Consider the following 19,382-nt stretch of genomic DNA (forward strand, 5'->3'; position numbering starts at 1 on the left):
GACCTGTCAGCTTAACTTCAATATCAGGGAAAATATAGAACTTAACATCAATCAATTAGCATCAACTTGAAAAGCACAAAGTATTGGGTGGAAACCAACATGACTTTTCAAAAGGCGAATCATGCCAGGCCAATTAATTTCCTTCTGTGATCAAGTGGCCACATAGGCAAGGAGGGAGCAGTAGCTGTAATCTCTTTGACCATAAGTAGGGCTGAAAAGTAGTCTAAATATGGCAGCAGGTTCCTACAGGTGGCCAAGTCCTCTATCTTTTAAGACAACTGAGGCCTGGACAGAAATCTATCTGAGAAACACTGGTAGACAAGATGGCCTCCGGAATCATATCCAACCCTGGATGGTCATTTTAGGAACTAATCTTACTTCCATGAGACTATTTCCAACTTGCTCATTTTCTCCAGATCTCAGTTTAAAGGTCAAAGCAGAATCTAGTAAAATATTTATGTCTTCACTATAAAGAAAACTTTTTTAAAAAAGAAGACAAAGAAGCAGTAGAAAATGCATTGATGCCTTTGTGACACTGCTTTTTGGTACAAATGTAAGTGAAATTCAGGCTTAATCCATAGTATGTCATTTTCTATTCATGTAGAATTAAGAAAAATAATCTTTTGAATACTTAAGGATAAGTAAGTAGAAATTTAATAGGTCTCAGATAAGCCTAGGCATTTCTCCAAGTCTTTGAAATTTGATTCCTAAGCCCATAGGTATCTATAGTATGCAAATGTTTAATTCTCATCCAATAAAACTCTAGTTTCTCTGCAGGTATGAGCAGTTCTTGGATCTTTATAACCAGGCAAATTAGATCAGGTGCTACCTTTGCCCTGTACTGAAAGATTTTAGTGAACTCTCATCATCTGGTTGGTCTCTTATATTACCTCAAACCAAAATTAAACCCAGAAGTGTTAACATGTCCTCTGAGGAAGAGATGATTAACAGTTCGCCAGTATCACTGCCAGGTTACTAAGCTTTATACTAGGAAAAGACATTCTTTACCCACAGGAGGCTTTAAAGTCAAAGAACAATTATGAACACACCAAAGTATAGATGATGTACTTGGAGGGGAAGCCCTAAGGAAAGAGTTTGGCTTCTTTAAAAGAAGAGCATTTCTCTCATTCTTTTGGGTAGTGAAGAGACCGTGGGGACATGGAAATAAGGGGAAGCAGAGGAAGAATATAATGAGGAGACTAGTCAGTTTTCAACTGGGTCATACACATCCAGCAGTGGAGAGGCAGGTCCAAATCAATACTTGCACACAAGCACTAGAAGGATCAGGAATCCTGTTTCTTAATTTTCAGAGATCAAGTCACTTTCAACAAAGCCAAGAGAAACAGGATTGGAGCAAAATTTGGTAAGGATTTTATTGGGTATTAGCTTTACTAAAATAAGCCCTTCTGCAATAACCATACCCCAGATGTTCACTCCTTTGCTTTAGTTCTACCCACATTAAGTATTTATTCATGACCATGTCTTTTTCCAATTAGCTCCCCACCCCACAGTTTACCTGTATAGACAGAGGACTTGGGCTCTTGAGAACCTCCCCCATATATGTTTGTGTGCATGCACACCTGAGCACACACACACACACACACACACACACACCACTCCCAAGTCCCTTCTCTCTGAACCTCATTCACAGATGAGTTGTAAGAATAGCACAATTCTTATCTTGAAAAGAATGAAAGCACTTAACTAAAAACATTTATTATAAATGTTGGCAATTGTAGCTACACAGATTAAATACATAATTCAGCTTTGTTTGGCCTAGGAAAGAATTCTCTCAGACGAAGGGTTCAGCTTGTCTTTGCCTGGGATTTTTTTTGCCTGGTGACCACTGTGGTGCATTTTCTGTCTTCTCTTTCAGATTGAACTTACACAGTCAGCTGTTGTCTTTCTGGTTCTGAACTGGGCTGAGCCTCCCTGATCTTATCTGTGCTGCCTCCACCCACTCTCACTATAGAAGATTTTCTCTCTTTTGGGTCCCAGCTCTTACTGAATTAATCTCTTTAACACTCCATCTCTCCAGTTACTCAGAGCAAAACCATGGAGTTATCCTGCCTTGGATGACCATTATCTCCCACCATCCCACATCTAATGCAGACGCAAATCCTGTGGAGTCTACTTTCAAGTATACATCTAAAATCCAGCCATTTCTCCCAACTCCTACCTTGGTCCATGCCGCCGTCACTTCTCCCCTGGATTCTTGCAGTAGCCCCCTCGCTGGTCTCCCTGCTTCTATCTTTGGCTCCCTACAGTTCGTTTTCAATCTAACAGCCAGTGTGTCCTTTGTGACATCTACAGGAGATCACATCACTTCTCTGCTCAGTACACTCCAATGGCCTTTCACCTCCCTAAAAGGAAAAGTTAAAATTTTCAGAAAGGCCTACACGGTCCTAGAGGACCTCACCTCCCTTTCCTCTCTCACCTCATCTGGTACCATTCTCCCCCTGCCTATCTCTGCTCCAGCCAGAACAAAGTGGCTCCTCAAACACCACCAGGCACCTCCCACCTCCAGGCCTTAGCGCCAGCTGTTACCTCTCACTGGAGTGTTCCTGTTGTAGATTCCCACCAGGTTCCTTCCTTGCCTCCTCCAAGTCTAGACTCAGATGTCACCTTCTCAAAGCGATCTTCCATGAGAACAAAATTAATTCAAAATTACAACTTCCTCCATCCTGGCATTCCTCATCTCCCTCCCCTGCTTTACTCTCCTCCACAGCACTTTTTCCTCTTAATAAACTACGTAATTTACTTCTGTAATTTGCTACCTCTCTCTCTCCCTCTCATTCCCTCTCTCTGTCTCTCTCTCCCTCCACACATTCCCCCCAGTAGATGCAAAATTCTTGAAGGCAGAGATTCTGTTTTATATACTTCTGTATCCCCATTGCCTAGTAGAGTGCTTGGCACATAGTTGGTATTCCCTTAATATTTGCTAAACAAATTAACTAAATGAAAATATATTCACACAATAGCTACCATGTTAGTGTTCATAGCAGCATTACTCATAATAGAAACCAAAGCAATCCAGCTATCTATTAACTGGTGAACAGATAAACAAAATATGGTATATTCATACTATTCAGCAGTAAAAATCAGTATTCAGAACAGAATCCTGATTCTTGCTACAGCCTGGATGAACCTCAAAAACATTATACTAAGTGAAAGAAGCCAGACACAAAATATGACATATTATTACAATTCCACTTACATGAAATGTCTGGAAAGGGCAAATCTATAGAGGCAGAAAGCAGATTAGTGGTTGCCTGGAGCTGGGGTAGAAATGGGAGTGACAAATGGGCATGAGGGAATTTTCAAGGTGATGGAAACATTCCAAAACTGGATTGCAATAATGGTTGCCCAACTCTATAAATTTGCTACAAATCATTGAGTTGTACACTTACAATAGTGAATTTTATGATATATAGAGAATACTTCAATAAAACGATAAAAAAGTTTATTTTAAAAAAGTTTGAAATTACTCTGTTAATGAGGCCAAGGCCACAAGCTCAAATTCTTGGGAGCCAATGAGATTGCTTATTCTCTATTTTGTTTCTTTCTTTCCTTCAATACCTAGCTGTGTATGAATCTATAATCCAGGCCCTATAGGAGTAGACATAACCCCTGCCCTTTGGGAATTTACAATCTAATTAAAAGATAAGATGGACAGAGATCTTTACAATGCAAGGCAGAATATGAAATGCCACATTAAGGACATGGCAGAAAAGTGTTAAGTAGGAAGACAGTAAGCAGAGAAGGGAGCTAAGGAGTGCCTACAGGCCACCCTCTTCATCCACCTCTCTTCCACATGTCACCGTGTTACTGAAAGTGGGATCTGACTGCTCGCTACTCTAAAGCCAATACTCGAGAGGCAAGGTTGGTAAAAGGAAAGTTTGCTTTATTTCAGAGGCTGGCAACTGGGGAGGAGGGCAGACTCACATCCAAAGGTTGACTCCCCCCACTGACAATCAGTGGGCAAGAGCTTTTAAAGCGGAGTTTCAGGGGTGTGTATGTGGAGGGAGGGGGTTACATGCAGAAACAGCACAGTCAGCCCTGACAGTCATCTTGAAATTGGTCATCGGTGGGTCTGATCAGCGTCATCTTGATTGTTTTAAGTGCAGTTAATCTTCAGTTCCAGGGTGGGTGTGTTCCCATTTCTTTGAGGCCATTTCTCAGAATTGTGGCAGCTTATGTCATGGCTACAGTCTGGTCATCATGTAATTAACTTCTTTCACCTGGGGGTTTCAGTATCTACCAGACAGCTCAAGGGATATGGCTCAGAATATTATCTATAGCCCTTGAGGAGGAACTAAAGGTCCTTGACTTTGTTTAATGACTAAACTCTTATTATTTGGTCTTGTTTGACTGCTTTACTTTGCTTCTGCATTTTCTCACTTCTCTGATTAAACTTATTCTTTGGCTAAAGTTTTTCTACAGACAAAAGGCAGGCAGAGGACATGGAGGGGAGGACCATAGTGTCCTGCTCCATTTCAACCAGGAATATTGGGCAAGAAAATATAGAAGCATCAGTGCAAAGATCTCAATTGTACTAGAATAAACAACTCAGGGATGTGTCCTATTAGCAGAATACCTGATGCAATGTAGGTGTTCAACATGTGCTTATTGAATGAATGAATGAAAATGTAGGTGGGGTGTAGCAGCATTTCGGTTGATTGTAGACTGGTAGGGAGAGATCTCACACACACACATACACACACACACACACACACACACACTCTCAGCATCTGCAAGGTCACATCTGCCTTCAGAAGGAGACAGAGTCAGTGCCCAGATGTACCTGAACAATATCTCTGCCTCCCGTTTCCCAGCATTCTAGAAAGCTATTTCCCCAAGAGTTTGTCCTTTTATCTGGGCATTTTTAATAATCAAGTTTAGTCCAAGAACCATAACCAGAAATTCATTCCCTTCCAGGTCAATTGTGTTATCTTTTTTTTTTTTTTCACACACACACACTGTATTTTATTTTTACAAGAGATAAATAGACTGACATCAAGCATTGTACATGGATGACCACAACAAAAGCAGCAATGATTGCATCAATTGTGTTATCTTTATACGTGAAGACAAAACATAAGCATATTATCAAGTGTATCTTTATACTACTCTCTAGGTCCTTTATGTGAATGTTTTTTCTTCTGACCTACATAATAGGAATGGTAGATCTAAACAGTAGGAAGGAACTATGGATTTTTCCTCCTTTTAAATCCTTCCTATAGAGTGAAAGTGCAAAGTGATGTTTGTGAATAGAGTGAAATGTTTAATAAGTGCTCTGGCATTGAAAAGATAAATGGATGGATAGATGGATGTGAGTGGTTGAACAAATGAAAAAAATCAAAGAATGAATGCCTATTTGGTGACGATCTAAAGCCTTTCTGTATATTCAATCTCAATTGCAGAATAAGAAGCAAGTATCAGCATTTGAGGAGTCACACATGGAGTCTGAGCCCAATAAACAGTGTCATCTGAGACAACTCCAGCAACTCAAGAAAAAGTTGCTGGCCCTTCAGCAAGAACTGGAGTTTCGCACCGAGGAGCTGCAGACTTCTTACTGTTCGCTCCTGCAGTATCAGTCCATCCTGGAGAAGGAGACTTCCGACCTGGTTATTCTCCACCATCACTGCAAGATGAAAGAAGATGAGGTATAGATAAAGTAACTATGGAAATGTCCCATATGCCCATGTACCTACAGAAATCAGGCCAAAGCTACTAGAAAGCAAGCATTGGACTTAGAGAAGAGCTTCACAACATCTTGAGCAGGTTTTATCAACTTTCCCTCTTTAATTCTCGAATTTTTTTGAAGCTGAACAGAGGGAACTAAACAGAATGGCATAATTGGGTGAAAGCTGCAGTATTAATGCACATGGGGTATGTGGTATGTGTGTACGTGTGTGGGAGGTGTGTGTGTGCATGCACATATATGTGTATGGTGTGCATGTAGGTTTATCATCTCCATTCTATTACCATGGCAATTTAAATGCAAAAGACTCTGGGTCTCTGAGGGTTATGAAGGAGGTATAAGGTCCATTAAATCAATCATTTTTAGAAAAATCAGGTTTTGGTCATATATAAATTCCTGGCACTTGCACAGTTGATAAGATAACTAGACACTGAGTCTGAGTCAATCACTGACAGTACCAGATCAGTCATTTTTTTCAGACTGGAGTTTCAGATCACGTAGACTTAGCGTAAGTACATTCTGGACATTCATTTCTATTCATGTCCGAGGATAGTATTTTTTTTTAAACCAGAGAGTATCATCCTTGTAGAATCCCAAGTAAATTCCAAAGACCAAAGCCATAGAACTAAAATCAGTTGGGAAGTGATAGCACTTGCAGTAGTAAAACCATGGGTTCAAAGGAATGGGACAGGGACTTTCCTGGTGGCGCAGTGGTTAAGAATCCGCCTGCCAATGCAGGGGACACAGGTTCGAGCTCTGGTCCGGGAAGATCCCACATGCCATGGAGCAACTAAGCCCGTGTGCCACAACTACTGAGCCTGCTCTCTAGAGCCCACGAGCCATAACTACTGAGCCTGCATGCCACAACTACTGAAGCCCACACGCCTAGAGCCTGTGCTCCGCCAACAAGAGAAGCCACCGCAATGAGAAACCCTCGCACTGCAACGAAGAGCAGCCCCTGCTCACCACAACTAGAGAAAACCCGTGCGTAGCAACGAAGACCCAACGCAGCCAAAAATAAATAAATAAATAAATACATTTATTTAAAAAAAAAAAAAGGGAATGGGACAGGCAGCTTCCTCTGGCATTTTCTTCCTCTGCCTTTAAAGATAAAATTCCAAGGGCTGGGCTTCCCTGGTGGCGCAGTTGTTGAGAATCTGCCTGCCAATGCAGGGGACATGGGTTCGAGCCCTGGTCTGGGAAGATCCCACATGCTGCGGAGCAACTGGGCCTGTGAGCCACAACTACTGAGCCTGCGCGTCTGGAGCCTGTGCTCCACAACAAGAGAGGCCGCGATAGTGAGAGGCCCGCGCACCACGATGAAGAGTGGCCCCCGCTCGCTGCAACTAGAGAAAGCCCTCGCACAGAAACGAAGACCCAACACAGCTAAAAATTAATTAATTAATTAATTAATTGATTTAAAAAAAACATTCCAAGATCTATCTTGAATGGTGCTGTTTTAAGAACTAACTCCAGGGGTTTTATGAAGGGCCTTAAAGAACATGGAATTTTTTTTAAAGGAAATATTATGGCCAATAAGAATTTGCTGAAAAGGACTGGGAGGGAAAGGAACAAAGAAAGGTTATCCTACATAATATAATCTAGGACGAAGCCTGTGAGCATAAACCATGGTTTAATAAAGCTAATGCAGGGCTGTGTTAAAACTGTCTGGTTCATCTTAACTTAAACAAGAGTCCAGCCTAGATAAAGTGACCCTGAATTAGTTGGGATTCTATTTGGCTGCATATAACAGAAAACCCCATAGTAATAGTGTCTTAAATAAGATAGTTTATTTCTATGACATATAAAAGAAGGTCAAAGAGAGGTAGTCTAGGACTGTTACGGTAACTACATGTGTCATCAGGTACATAGGGCTCCGTCTTTCAGCACCACCATCATCAGCCCAAGGCTTCCATTTTCTAGGTCACCTAAGACAGCTGCTGGAGCTCCAACCATCACATCTTCATTCCAAATAATCATGTGGGAGGTGGGGTGGGGAGAGAAAGGCACACTCCTCCCTTTTAAGGACACTTTCCAGAAGCCGCACACAACACTTTCACTTATATACCATTGGCGAGAATTAGTCACATGGCTACAGCTAGTTCTTAGGAAGGCAAGGAAATGCAGTGTTTTAGTGAGGCTCACTATTGTCCCAAATAAAGTCAAGATGTGGGATTCGGCAAGCAGCAGTCACTGAGACAGAGCCCAAAATGGGAAAAATTACTTTAGGCATTCTGCCAAGTTCCCCCAATATTTTGTTCACAGAAGTATCAAACTTCTGTCTAATGTTGGGTTTCCCAACAACAGATCTTAAGACAAGGAGATGAATATAAATACTAGTTAATTCAGGAGGTGATCCCAGGAAGCATGGTGGGAGAATAGGGAAGTGAGTCAAACAAAGGCGGAAAGCCCATAAAGAAAATCACTATTAAGAAGATCACCGCTATGGGAAACTGGGGTTCAAGCCCTCTGGAGAACTCTGGGAGATAATGTAGAACACACCTCAGACTGATCCCAGCCAACCACCCCAGTCATTGGTTGAGGGTTGCACCTGCGGGTATTAAACTCCCCAGTACTTGTCACTTGCCTTGTCTTGCTCCTCTGCTAAGTGGACTCCTGGGGCCAGAGCAACCCTCAGGCAAAGAGTTGAAGATGCTTGTGGTTGGAATGGGGTTAGCATGCAAAGGGATGGTGAGTGTCAAGGGGATATGAGCTTCCATTATAAACGTTTGAATATAAAATATTCCTTTCCTCTTTTCCTTACCAAATAAACACCTCAAACTAAATGACCTTTTCCCAAGACGAATCTCAAATGACAGGCAGCAAATATATTAGCTTAGACCAATAAAATGTGTTCTGTCTGAATTCTACTGAACTATTTGAACCCAAATGAAGCCTTCCTGATGACCCTCCTGCTCTTAACTTTTTCAACACATCTAATTCAAGCTATATAATTTGGCTCACTCAACAGTTGTTTGCTAATTTTAAATCGTCTCTCTCCCCGATTTGTAAGAGTTTGTAAATTCTTTGAGGGAGGAACCTATGTTATATAGGTATACATACCCCTAAGCACCCAAAACAGTGCTCGTGAGCATTCAATAAATATCTGTCAGTTGGCTGACTAATAAATTGATTAGGAAGAAAAAGAACCTAAATAAGGATGCTGCAAATCCCAGAGGAACTTCGGGTCACATTTTCCCACTATCTCTAGGGAACTTTGCTGACATGGGCCTGTGTGCACGAGGGGCTCCACATTTTCTAAATTAGACCTCTAGAGAATACATAGGAAAGAAAGAATACTGGCATTTTAAGCCCTTAAAAAATGGAGCTATGCATTCATTCTTATTAATCAACTAACAAGTCTTTATTGAATTAACTACATACCAGACAGAATGGGAAATAGAAATGGTCCCTGCCTTTAAGAAGCTTACCATCTAACCAGGACAAACTTTTTAAAAAAAATTTCTAATCATTAACATTCTGATTTTATGTATTGTAGTTTTTAGATCTGAGCTGGGCCTATGCTTTGCATCTGGGTTTCAAGTTAAGATATGAGACTCCTCTGCATGTGGTCTTATAACAATATCCTTTCCTCATTAGATGCTTCCATGGGTTCAGTGTTGTCGTTTTTTCCTACACCAACAGGTGATTCTCTATGAGGAGGAAATGGGAAATCATAATGAGAACACAGGGGAGAAGCTCCATTTGGCCCAGGAGCAACTCGCCTTGGCCGGGGACAAAATCCTCTCCCTAGAAAGGAGCTTAAACCTCTACAGGGATAAATACCAGACTTCCCTGAGCAACATCGAGTTACTGGAGTGCCAAGTGAAGATGTTGGAGGGGGAGCTCAGCAGGATCGTCGGTCAGGTAGGACTTAAACCAAACCACTCAGACCAGGAGCTCCCAGGTGGTCCCTGTAACAGTCCCAGCCTCTCTGCCAGAAACCCAAACCTTCAACCAGTTGTCATTCCTTCCCTTGAATTTTGTAGCCCTCAGCTTTGAACTTCCAGCCTTCACATCTCCTGTAAGATTGCTCCTTAGGAATTTTAAGGCTCCTTAGTTAATATAAGGAGCCACCACTTCAAATAACGCAGAAAGTGAATTACCATATGAGCTCTCAAATCTTCCATGTTGCCATGGGGGTCCAGCAGGGGGCTATTCCAGGTCACAGGACTCATGGAAACCATAGCTTCAGGATCAAATAGGAGGAGAAAGCCACAAAACATAGCAAAGAAGTGACTGAACTTGTTTCTTTTTTCTTTCAATTGCTTTTTAAAATTACACAAGTAATACAACAGTATAGGCTCTCTAGACAGAATTATGGAGATTAAATGTAAAAGTCCACCTTCAGCCTTCTCCACCCCACTCTTCTCCCCCTAAGCAATCACTGGAAATGTTCTGGCAATCTTCCCCATCCTATTGCTATGTAAGAAGTTAGAGTTTTCTTTTTACATAAATGAGTCATTTTATAAATATGGTTCTACACTTCGCTTTTTAAATGTATATCTTGATGATTTCTTCTAGTTACTACCTTGTATTCTGTAGTATGACTGTACCCTGTACCATCTACTGACCTGTTTGTCTACTACAAACAAGCTGTAATGAACATCCTTATCTCTACGGGGTTAATTCCTGAAGTGGGGTTTTGCTGGGTCAAAGGAAATGCTTATTTTTAATGTTTAAAGATACTTCTAAATTGAACACCAAAAAGGTTCTACCAGTTTACACTTTTACCAACACTAATTTCCCTACACTCACAGGGTATGTTTTCAGTCTTTTTAAGTTGTGCTAAACTGATGGATGGGGAAAAAAATAGATTTTCTCATTTTCTCAATTTTTATTTCCTTTAGTTCTAATAGCTGTGGGTTGGGCTCCCCAGGAAGCAGACTCTGAGACAGACTGGTATGCAGGACGTTTTTAGAGAAAGCTCTTGGCATCAACACCTGTGAAGGGGAAGGAAGCAGGGTTGGGCAGATGGAGAAGCTGGGCTCTGATGGTCCCAGCAAAGGCCTCAGCCAACCTCATGGGGAGCTCTGGGGCTGGAAGGACCTTTAGAGCAATTCTAAATTGGGGAGAAGGGAGCTGGCCTTTATAGCTCCGTGTTGATCAGTGATTGGATGTGAGCTGTCTTCCTAGGGAGAGACATGACCTTGGGCAAAAGTTCTCTTCAGCCCAGGAAATCCCCAAAAGGGCTGACAGCTGAGGCTATCTTAGGGCATCACCCCCAGCAGCTGGAGGAGTAAGTCCTTCACTGCTGAAGGGAACCTGGGAGGCCCATCACAGCGCCCCGCTTGTGAATGAAGTAGCGAGCCTGTTCATAGTGTATCGGTCCTGTGGATTTCTGTTTCACGAATTGCTTTTAAATCCTTAACCAATGTTTTATTGGGTTGTTAGTCTTTTTTGTGTTGACTTATAGGAGGTTCTTAATATATTACAGGTAATAATGCTTCATTATATAAGTTATAAATATTTTCTCCCAGTTTGTAACTTTTCATTTTCTCTTATTAATGGTATTTTTCAACATACAAAACTTTTTAATTTTTATGAAGTTAAATCTCTTAGCTCTTCTTTATAGATTCTAGGTTTTATGTCTTGTTTAGGAAGGCCTTCACTACCCCCAAAATTGCAAAAGTTTATCTTATATTGTCTTTTAGCACTTTTTAAAAATTTATTTATTTTATTTATTTATTTTTAGCTGCGTTGGGTCTTCGTTGCTGCACGCGGGCTTTTCTCTAGTTGCGGTGAGCGGGAGCTACTCTTCGTTGTGGTGCGCGGGCTTCTCATTGCGGTGGCTTCCCTTGTTGCGGAGCACAGGCTCTAGGTGCACGGGCCTCCGTAGTTGTGGCACGTGGGCTCTAGAGTGCAGGCTCAGTAGCTGTGGCACGTGGGCTTAGTTGCTCCACGGCATGTGGGATCTTCCTGGACCAGGGCTCAAACCCGTGTGCCCTGCGTTGGTAGGAGGATTCTTAACCACTGCGCCACCAGGGAAGCCCTAGCACTTTTGTAATTTTGTATTTTTATGTTTTTAGCTTTAGTCCACCTGGAATATACATATATATATATAATGCACACACACATATATATATTTTATATATACATAATGAGAGTATCATCTTACTGTTTCTTAACTTTTTTATTGTTTTCCATTCCTTTTTCCACATAGACACTGAATTATTTATACACTCATGGGCAGCTTTCATGCTCAGTGAACATGAACTATTTCTAACTTTGCCTGAAAAAGCCCAGTTAGGGAGACAGTTTAATGGAGAAAGTATCTACCATCCAAACTAGGACTTTTTGCTCTTTTTTGCCTGTCTGCATCAGTTCACCCCATTATTAGTGCAGACCAGTGAACAGGTAGTAACCTTCATGCATGATTTCAGATGATCTAGAGAAAGACATTTTTTAAAAAAAACGCACTTCTAGGAAAACAGCCATATTCATGTTGATGAGAGTATCAATTGGTATGTTTTATTTGAAGGACAATTGTGCAATATCAAAGTTTTAAATAGATCCAATTTAAATAGATTACTACTTCTACAAATTTAATCTACACATAAACCAGAATACGTACTCAAAGATTTATGTGCAAAAATAATTCATTTCAGCTTTGTTTTAGAAAAAACTTGGAAGCAACATATATTCCCATCAATAGAAGACTGGATAAACATATTTAAAAGCAATTTAAAAGAGCAAGATAAAAGCACATGTACTAACATGGATAAATTTCTAAGGCATCTTGTTGAGAAAAATAATGTTTCAAAAAGACAAAATAATATATGTATTCTACAATATTCATTTATATGTATGTAAATGTATAGATAAAGTTCTAGAAGGATATGCACAAATTGTCATCTCTGGAGAATGCAGCAAGTATGGGATTAGAGGTGGTGGTCAAAGAGAAATTTAGACTTGCCTGTAATATTACAATGTTTTAGAAAGATTATATATATGTGTGTGTGTGTATTACTCGTGCAGCTTGAAATTAATTTTAAAAGAAGAGTAAGATAGATCCACAAATAGCAATATGGAAAATATCCTAAATAAATTGCCAAGTGAAAACACAATGTTTAGAATAGTGTGCAGAAGACTTTCATTTGGTAGGGGAAGAGTAGGGGGTTATATACTTATACATATATGCATATATAAATATGCCTAAATTATCCCCAGAAGGATATACAAAAAACTGGTAACACAGACCGTCATGGAAAAGGGGACCTGTGTCATGGAGGGTCAAGACTGACTTTTCAGTGTATTCTCTTGTGAACTCTTTGAACTTTTTACCATGTGTGCACTTAATTTTTTTCTTTTTTTCTTTTTGCTCTGATTCACATATATGAATATAAACTTTTAGAATACAGGTCTAGAGATTTTCCATGCTCATGGCATTCTGAAATTGACTCGAAAATTATGAACAAAATCAACCTATTATTTTTAAATATCCCAGGAGCCCAAGAACAAGGGTGATCATTCAAAGGGGCATATATACACTTCTCCTTGCATGATTCAAGAGCATCAGGAGACCCTGAAACGACTATCTGAAGTCTGGCAGAAGGTCTCTGAACAGGATGATCTAATAAAGGAACTTCGAAATAAGCTAGCCTGCAGTAACGCTTTGGTAAGTGTCTCCTTCTAGAACATTTTCCCAAGAGACCCAAAATAAAGCCATGAGGAAAGAGAGGAGGGGAAAAGAGTCACCTAAAGTAATCTCTTTGCCAGTACTCCTCAAATGTCTTACATATTCATGTCCCTGCCTCTTGTTCATATTCTCCATGGTAGGCATCCCCCAACCCACACTAAGTTTGAGATTCTAAAAAGACTTAAAATCTCACACAACAACCAGGGTGTCCATCAGTAGGGAAATAGTTAAAGAGATTAAGAGAAATTATTAAAGAGCTATCCATATTATGGAATAATACACAGCCAAGGAAAAAGATTAAGCAGATCTGTAAGGGCTGCATGGAAGATATTTGCGGTACACTGTTGAGAAAATGTTGCAGAATCTTATGTATAGTTCAATCCCACTTTTGTTTTTTAAAGTCTTTGATCGTAATACAGAAGTATATACTGTAAATTGCCAGTAGTGCCCCCTACCCTTTAGTAGAAGTGAGAGAGGGGAGAATAAGTGGATAGGAGAGTCTCACTTCTTATTTTCAATGCTTGGGTTCTATTTGAATTACTTTCAACAAACAAGAACAAAAGTGTCATTTTTTTTTTAATTTTAAAAAACGTGTACACATTCACCCACTCCAAAAGAAACTTCCTTCTTTACTTCTTGAACTTTGAAGCCTATCTTCTGAGAGGTTCAGTACATCTTTCCATCACAGCCTCCAAAGAACCTTCTTCTGCCTCATAAACTGGACTGCACAGAGGATCAAGAGGGAGTCCAAAATGTGGCCATTGATGGACTCGAGACAAATCACTGTCTATGCCTTAGTGAAACTTGATATAAGATTGAGAACATAATTCCTTCTCCTTAGTTTATATAATATGAATTATATAATGCTGCAACAAACTTGGGCTGAAAAAGGAACACCTTACAAAAATAGCACTAGTAATAAGCCAGTTGCGTTGATCATCCAGCATAACTGACTTGTGCTGGGTTGCAGGTTCTGGAGCGTGAAGAGGCTTTGATAAAATTACAAGCAGAGTTTGCTTCCTATACAGCCACCCACCGACATCCCCCTAGCTCCTCAGAAGATTGTGAAGACATCAAAAAGGTGGGAGAACTTTTGCTTATGTGTGCCTGGTAGGATTGGGCTGAGTTGGGTTTGATTCTGGGTTCTCCTACTTTTTAAAATTTTTATAGTACATTTTATATTTTATTTTATATTTGTGTCATTTTGGTTAGCCCTGCCACAAGGATAGTGTATATAATGTATGCCAAGCCCCCAAGGAGTGTGTCTGGCATGATTAGATTTTGGAATTGAATTTTGGAATTGCACCTGTCTCTTAACTCACATCCAATGGTACATCTAAACAAGACAGAGGCTCCTTTTGGCTTGCTAGCTTCAAAAGAACCATACAGCCTTCTAGTTTCTGGCTGGAGTTGAAAAGCAACAAATTTAGGGATGATTATTAATTCAAATTCACTCCCTTTTAAAAAAACTCTTATGTTTTCAAAATTCAAAGCCATCTCAAAAGTTGATTCTAATAATGAATAAGCATTTAAACCATGTAAACAAATCGCAAGATTTGAGCAACAAATATGACAGTGAAAACTAGGTTAGGGTCCCTTCTAGGAGGTCTGAAGTCAGTCATGCCTGAACTTGAGGTACAAGGCAAAGCCAGCCACATGAGGCCACGCTGATGCTGAAATAGTGGCAAAGCGGAGTGGCAGAGAGAGTCAACACATCAGCTCTCCAAGGGATCCTCTAGCTGGGGAGTGGAGATGCTTCTTTTTCCAGGACTTTCTGATCCCACAAGGTTTGGATGAACTTTGGAGCTCTTCCTTGTACATCTGTCAATATTTATTTAAAAAGTCAGTCCCAAGTTATTCACATCCTGACCTACAGCAAGATCTCATACACTCCATGTTTGTTTTCTTTTTGTCTGAGAAATGTCTTTATTTCTCCCTCACTTTTTAATTTTTTATAGTGGTAAAAAACACATAACATTAAATTGACCATCTTAACCATTTTTAAGTGTACAGTTAGTTGTGTTAAGTATATTCTCATTGTTGTGCAATAAATCTCTAGAACTTTTTCATCTTGCAAAACTGAAACTCTGTACCTACTAAACACAAATTCTTCTTTGACACTCCATTTTTTAAAATGATACAGACTTCCTCAAGAAACAGAATCCACTTTCACCCACCATTCTGTATATCCTACCCAAAGCCTTCACATTATGTGAACATTCTATTCGGACTAGAACTACCCACGTCACAGTTAGTGCCAGCCGTCCTCTCCTCCCTCAGCTGGCCTGGCATACACTGGGCCTTTGAGTCCCTGTAGGGCCCACACCCAGGTCAGACGGTGATTGCCCTGCATTTCTCCAGCTGTCCCCCTCTGTCTTCATGCTGCGACCCTCCTTCACTGTCAACTGTGAAATCACATAACTATCTCCCCAGCATCCCCTGATGCCCAGATAACTAATTGTTCCTCCTTGGCCACATGTACATGTTCCTTCCTGCCTTCTCTGGTTACAGCCCCTTCCCCTCTCCTTCAGGGTAGAAGCCAAAGTTCTTGCCGAGGGACTAAGAGCCCTGTGTGATGTGACTGCCCCCTAACTTCCTCACCTCCTCTCCCCATCACTCACTCCACTCTAACCACACGGCCTCCTCCATGTTCTCCCCCCAGGGCCTTGTCATCAGCCAGCACCGCCCCCACCCCCATCTGCAGAGCTCGTCCCTCAGACACCTCAACGTGGCTCCCGCCTCACCTCCAGCAAGTGCCTGCTCAGAGGTCACCTTCTCAGTGAGGCCAACCCATCTATCCTATGTAAAATTGTAACCCACAGCCTCACCCCTGCCCACCCCATACATCTCCATTCCCCTTTTGCTGTTCTGGTTCTTCCATAGCACTTATCAACTTCTGTTTTCTGTAAGTCACTACTTTATGCCCTTCGTCTGTCTCATGCCACCAGGTGGTCAGCTCCCTGGGGGTAAGAATTGGTGTCTGTGCTGTTTGCAGCGCCTACAGTGCTGCACACGGTGCCTGGCACACAGTAGGTGCCTTATCAATGACACTGAGTGTTGCAGCGAGGAAGAGGTGGCTCCTTTTGTGCACATTCCATTCCGAGTGAGCATGAGAAGTCTGCCATGTCCTTTCTTTTTTAACTCTCTTTTTACTTTTTTAAATTGAGATATAATTGACATACCAGAAAACTCACCATTTAAAGTGTACAATCAGAATGGACTTGAGGACACGGGGAGGGGGAAGGGTAAGTTGGGACGAAGTGAGAGAGTGGCATGGACATATATACACTACCAAATGTAAAAAAGATAGCTAGTGGGAAGCAGCCGCATAGCACAGGGAGATCAGCTCGGTGCTTTGTGACCACCTAGAGGGGTGAGATAGGGAGGGTGGGAGGGAGATGCAAGAGGGAGGGGATATGGGGATATATGTATACATATAGCTGATTCACTTTGTTATACAGCAGCAACTAACACAACATTGTAAAGCAATTATACTCCAATAAAGATGTTTAAAAAATAAAATAAAAATAAAGTGTACCATCATTGGTTTTTAGTGTATTCACAAAGTTGGGCAACAGCACCACTAATTCCAGAACATTTTCATCACTCCAAAAAGAAACCCATATCCATGAGCAGTCACCCCCACCCCATCCTCCCTGCCCCAAACCCTGGCAACCACTATTCTACTTTCCGTCCCTACGGATTTGCCTGTTCTGGACACTCAGAATTCTATTAAGCTTTCTTCCCCCATGTCCTCACCCTGCCCTGCTCTTCTTCCATCTGCCCAGATACTGAAGCACCTGCAGGAGCAGAAAGACAGCCAGTGCCTGCGTGTGGAGGAGTACCAGAACCTCGTGAAGGATTTGCGTGTGGAGCTAGAAGCCGTGTCGGAACAGAAGAAAAACATCATGAAGGGTAAACCGCGGGCCAGCGGGCTGCAGCAGAGGGTAGGGAGCCAAGGAAGCCGGAGCCCCGCTCTGAGCAAGAAGCACTCTGTCTCGTCCCGCTGCAGACACGATGAAGCTGGAGCTGGACCTGCACGGGCTGCGGGAAGAGACATCTGCCCACGTGGAGAGGAAGGACAAGGAGGTCGTCATCCTGCAACGGCGACTGCTGGAGCTGCAGGTGCAGTTCACTGAGACCCAGAAGCTTGGTTTGAAGAAAGACAAGGTAAGGCGAGGAGCTCCGTGGTTGGAACTGCCAGCAGGGCACGGTGAGGCCAGGCCTTGGCAGGGGCGGGTTCTGTGCCCCGCACTCGCTGTGATTGCTTGGGGATCACCCACACATGCGCAGTGAGACTGCGGTGCTTCAGGCCCAGGGGCAATTCTGAGCTCTTCCTTGGAATTTCTCATGGCACGTAATAAATAAATAAAATACCAGGGGCCTTAATAGAGATGCGGACTCTGTAAGAAAGGGGTTCTTCCTCAGCCCTGCAATAGAGAGTTTGGGACACCCTCGTATTATTCCCTTATGCTTTTGTTTATGCCTAATAGTAGAAAGAAATGCTATAAACTAATATGTAGCCTTATTCACAATTTCATGTGAATTTCAATTTTTTAATTACAAATAACTTACAAATATGCAAACCAGGCAGTTTGAAAATATTAGTGGAACTATGCCCTAGATGATCTGTAGTTACCAACGTAAATCAAGCTCCTAGAAAAGCCTAAGAATGGAACCAAGGGCAGAAAGACTCTGAAACCAGCGCAAGTTTTTGTAGTCAGTACTGTTTCAACTCTAAACTTTTATCAGAGCTAGTAGAAATAATCCAGTTGATTTGACTGGCTGGTCATTCAAACTTCCTGTTTCAAGGTCTGGAGGTGATTCACCAGTCAAAATGGAGGTATTTGGAGAGATGATGAAGAAGCAGCAAGGAGTCTGGATAAGCAGCTTCGAGTCACTCATATATTCATTCAACAGATATTTTTGAGCTCCTATTATACGCCAAGCACTCTTCTAGGCATGAAGAATATAATAAAACATGTGCCATCCCTATTTTCATGGAGCTTACATTCCAGTCTTTAGAGACAAACAAATAAAACTAATATACAATAAAATGTTAGGTACTAATGAATTCCTAAAACAGCTTGGTGGCTGTTTTCCCCAGAGTGGTCGGGGAAGGCCTCTTTGATAAGGTGATATTTGGGCAGACATTTGAATGAAGTAAGGGGGCCACCCAGGCCGAAGTCTTGAAGAATATTCCAGGCAGAGGCAATAGCAAGTGCCCTCAGGTGGGAGTCAGCTTGGAAGCAGAGAGGGTGGGGCGGCAAGAGGTGAGGTCAGACAGGTAGCCAAGTACCAGATCATGAGCGTCCCGAGACGTCGTTGTAAGGACTTTGGCCTTTTTCTAAGTGAGATGGACCCAGTGGAGGTTTTGAACAGAGGCATAACAAGATCTGACTCGCATTTGTAAAAGCCCATCTCTGACTGCTACAGGGAGGCAGGGAGCCCAGGTGGAGGCTATTGCAACATCCAGGCAAGAGAAGATGGTGGCTGGAAGAGGGCTCAAGACAATCTCTAACTGACTTCGCCCTGCCGCCGCTCAGGCCTCTATCAGCATTAACACTTTGCTTTCCTCAGGTCCTCCAGGAGAAAGATGAAATGCTGCACGAGCTAGAGAAGGACCTGGCGCAGGTTAAGAACACCCTCATAAAAAAGGAGATGGAGTTGGAGAAGCAGCAATGCATGACAAGTCAACTCGAAATTTCCATCCAGGAGGAGAGACAGGATAAGTGCAAGGCCGAGTATGGGCACCTGGGAGCTGAGATCAAGAAGCTGAAGGACTGTCTCGAAGATGCCAAACAGCAGCACAGGCTGGCTGGTGAGGCCCCCGGGCAAGCACTGTCCCCACACACTCCAACCCACGGGGCCAGGGCAGTTCCCTCCTTTCCCCAAATGGCCGTGTCCCTCTCCCTCACCACTTTCTCACTCCGATCTCCTCATGATCTCATCTCATCTCACAGCAGTTAGGACCACCCTCTAAGCTCCTTCCCTCACCCCAACCTTACCCTCTCTCTGAAGCCCCCATCACACAGCAGG

General features: G+C 42.0%; 1 protein-coding gene across 1 annotated transcript in view; it reads left to right on the plus strand.

Annotated features, from left to right (window-relative positions):
- Nucleotides 1-19,382, plus strand: part of PMFBP1 (polyamine modulated factor 1 binding protein 1) — a 71,016-nt gene that overhangs the window by 35,985 nt on the left and 15,649 nt on the right. Inside the window, 7 exon segments of the mRNA XM_082439258.1 lie at nucleotides 5,424-5,666; nucleotides 9,350-9,571; nucleotides 13,152-13,322; nucleotides 14,314-14,424; nucleotides 17,132-17,258; nucleotides 17,356-17,513; nucleotides 18,924-19,164. Of these exon segments, the coding sequence (XP_082295384.1) occupies nucleotides 5,424-5,666; nucleotides 9,350-9,571; nucleotides 13,152-13,322; nucleotides 14,314-14,424; nucleotides 17,132-17,258; nucleotides 17,356-17,513; nucleotides 18,924-19,164 (1,273 nt within the window).

This window comes from Balaenoptera physalus (assembly GCF_965194825.1).
Source record: "Balaenoptera physalus genome assembly, chromosome: 19".
NCBI lineage: Eukaryota > Metazoa > Chordata > Mammalia > Artiodactyla > Balaenopteridae > Balaenoptera > Balaenoptera physalus.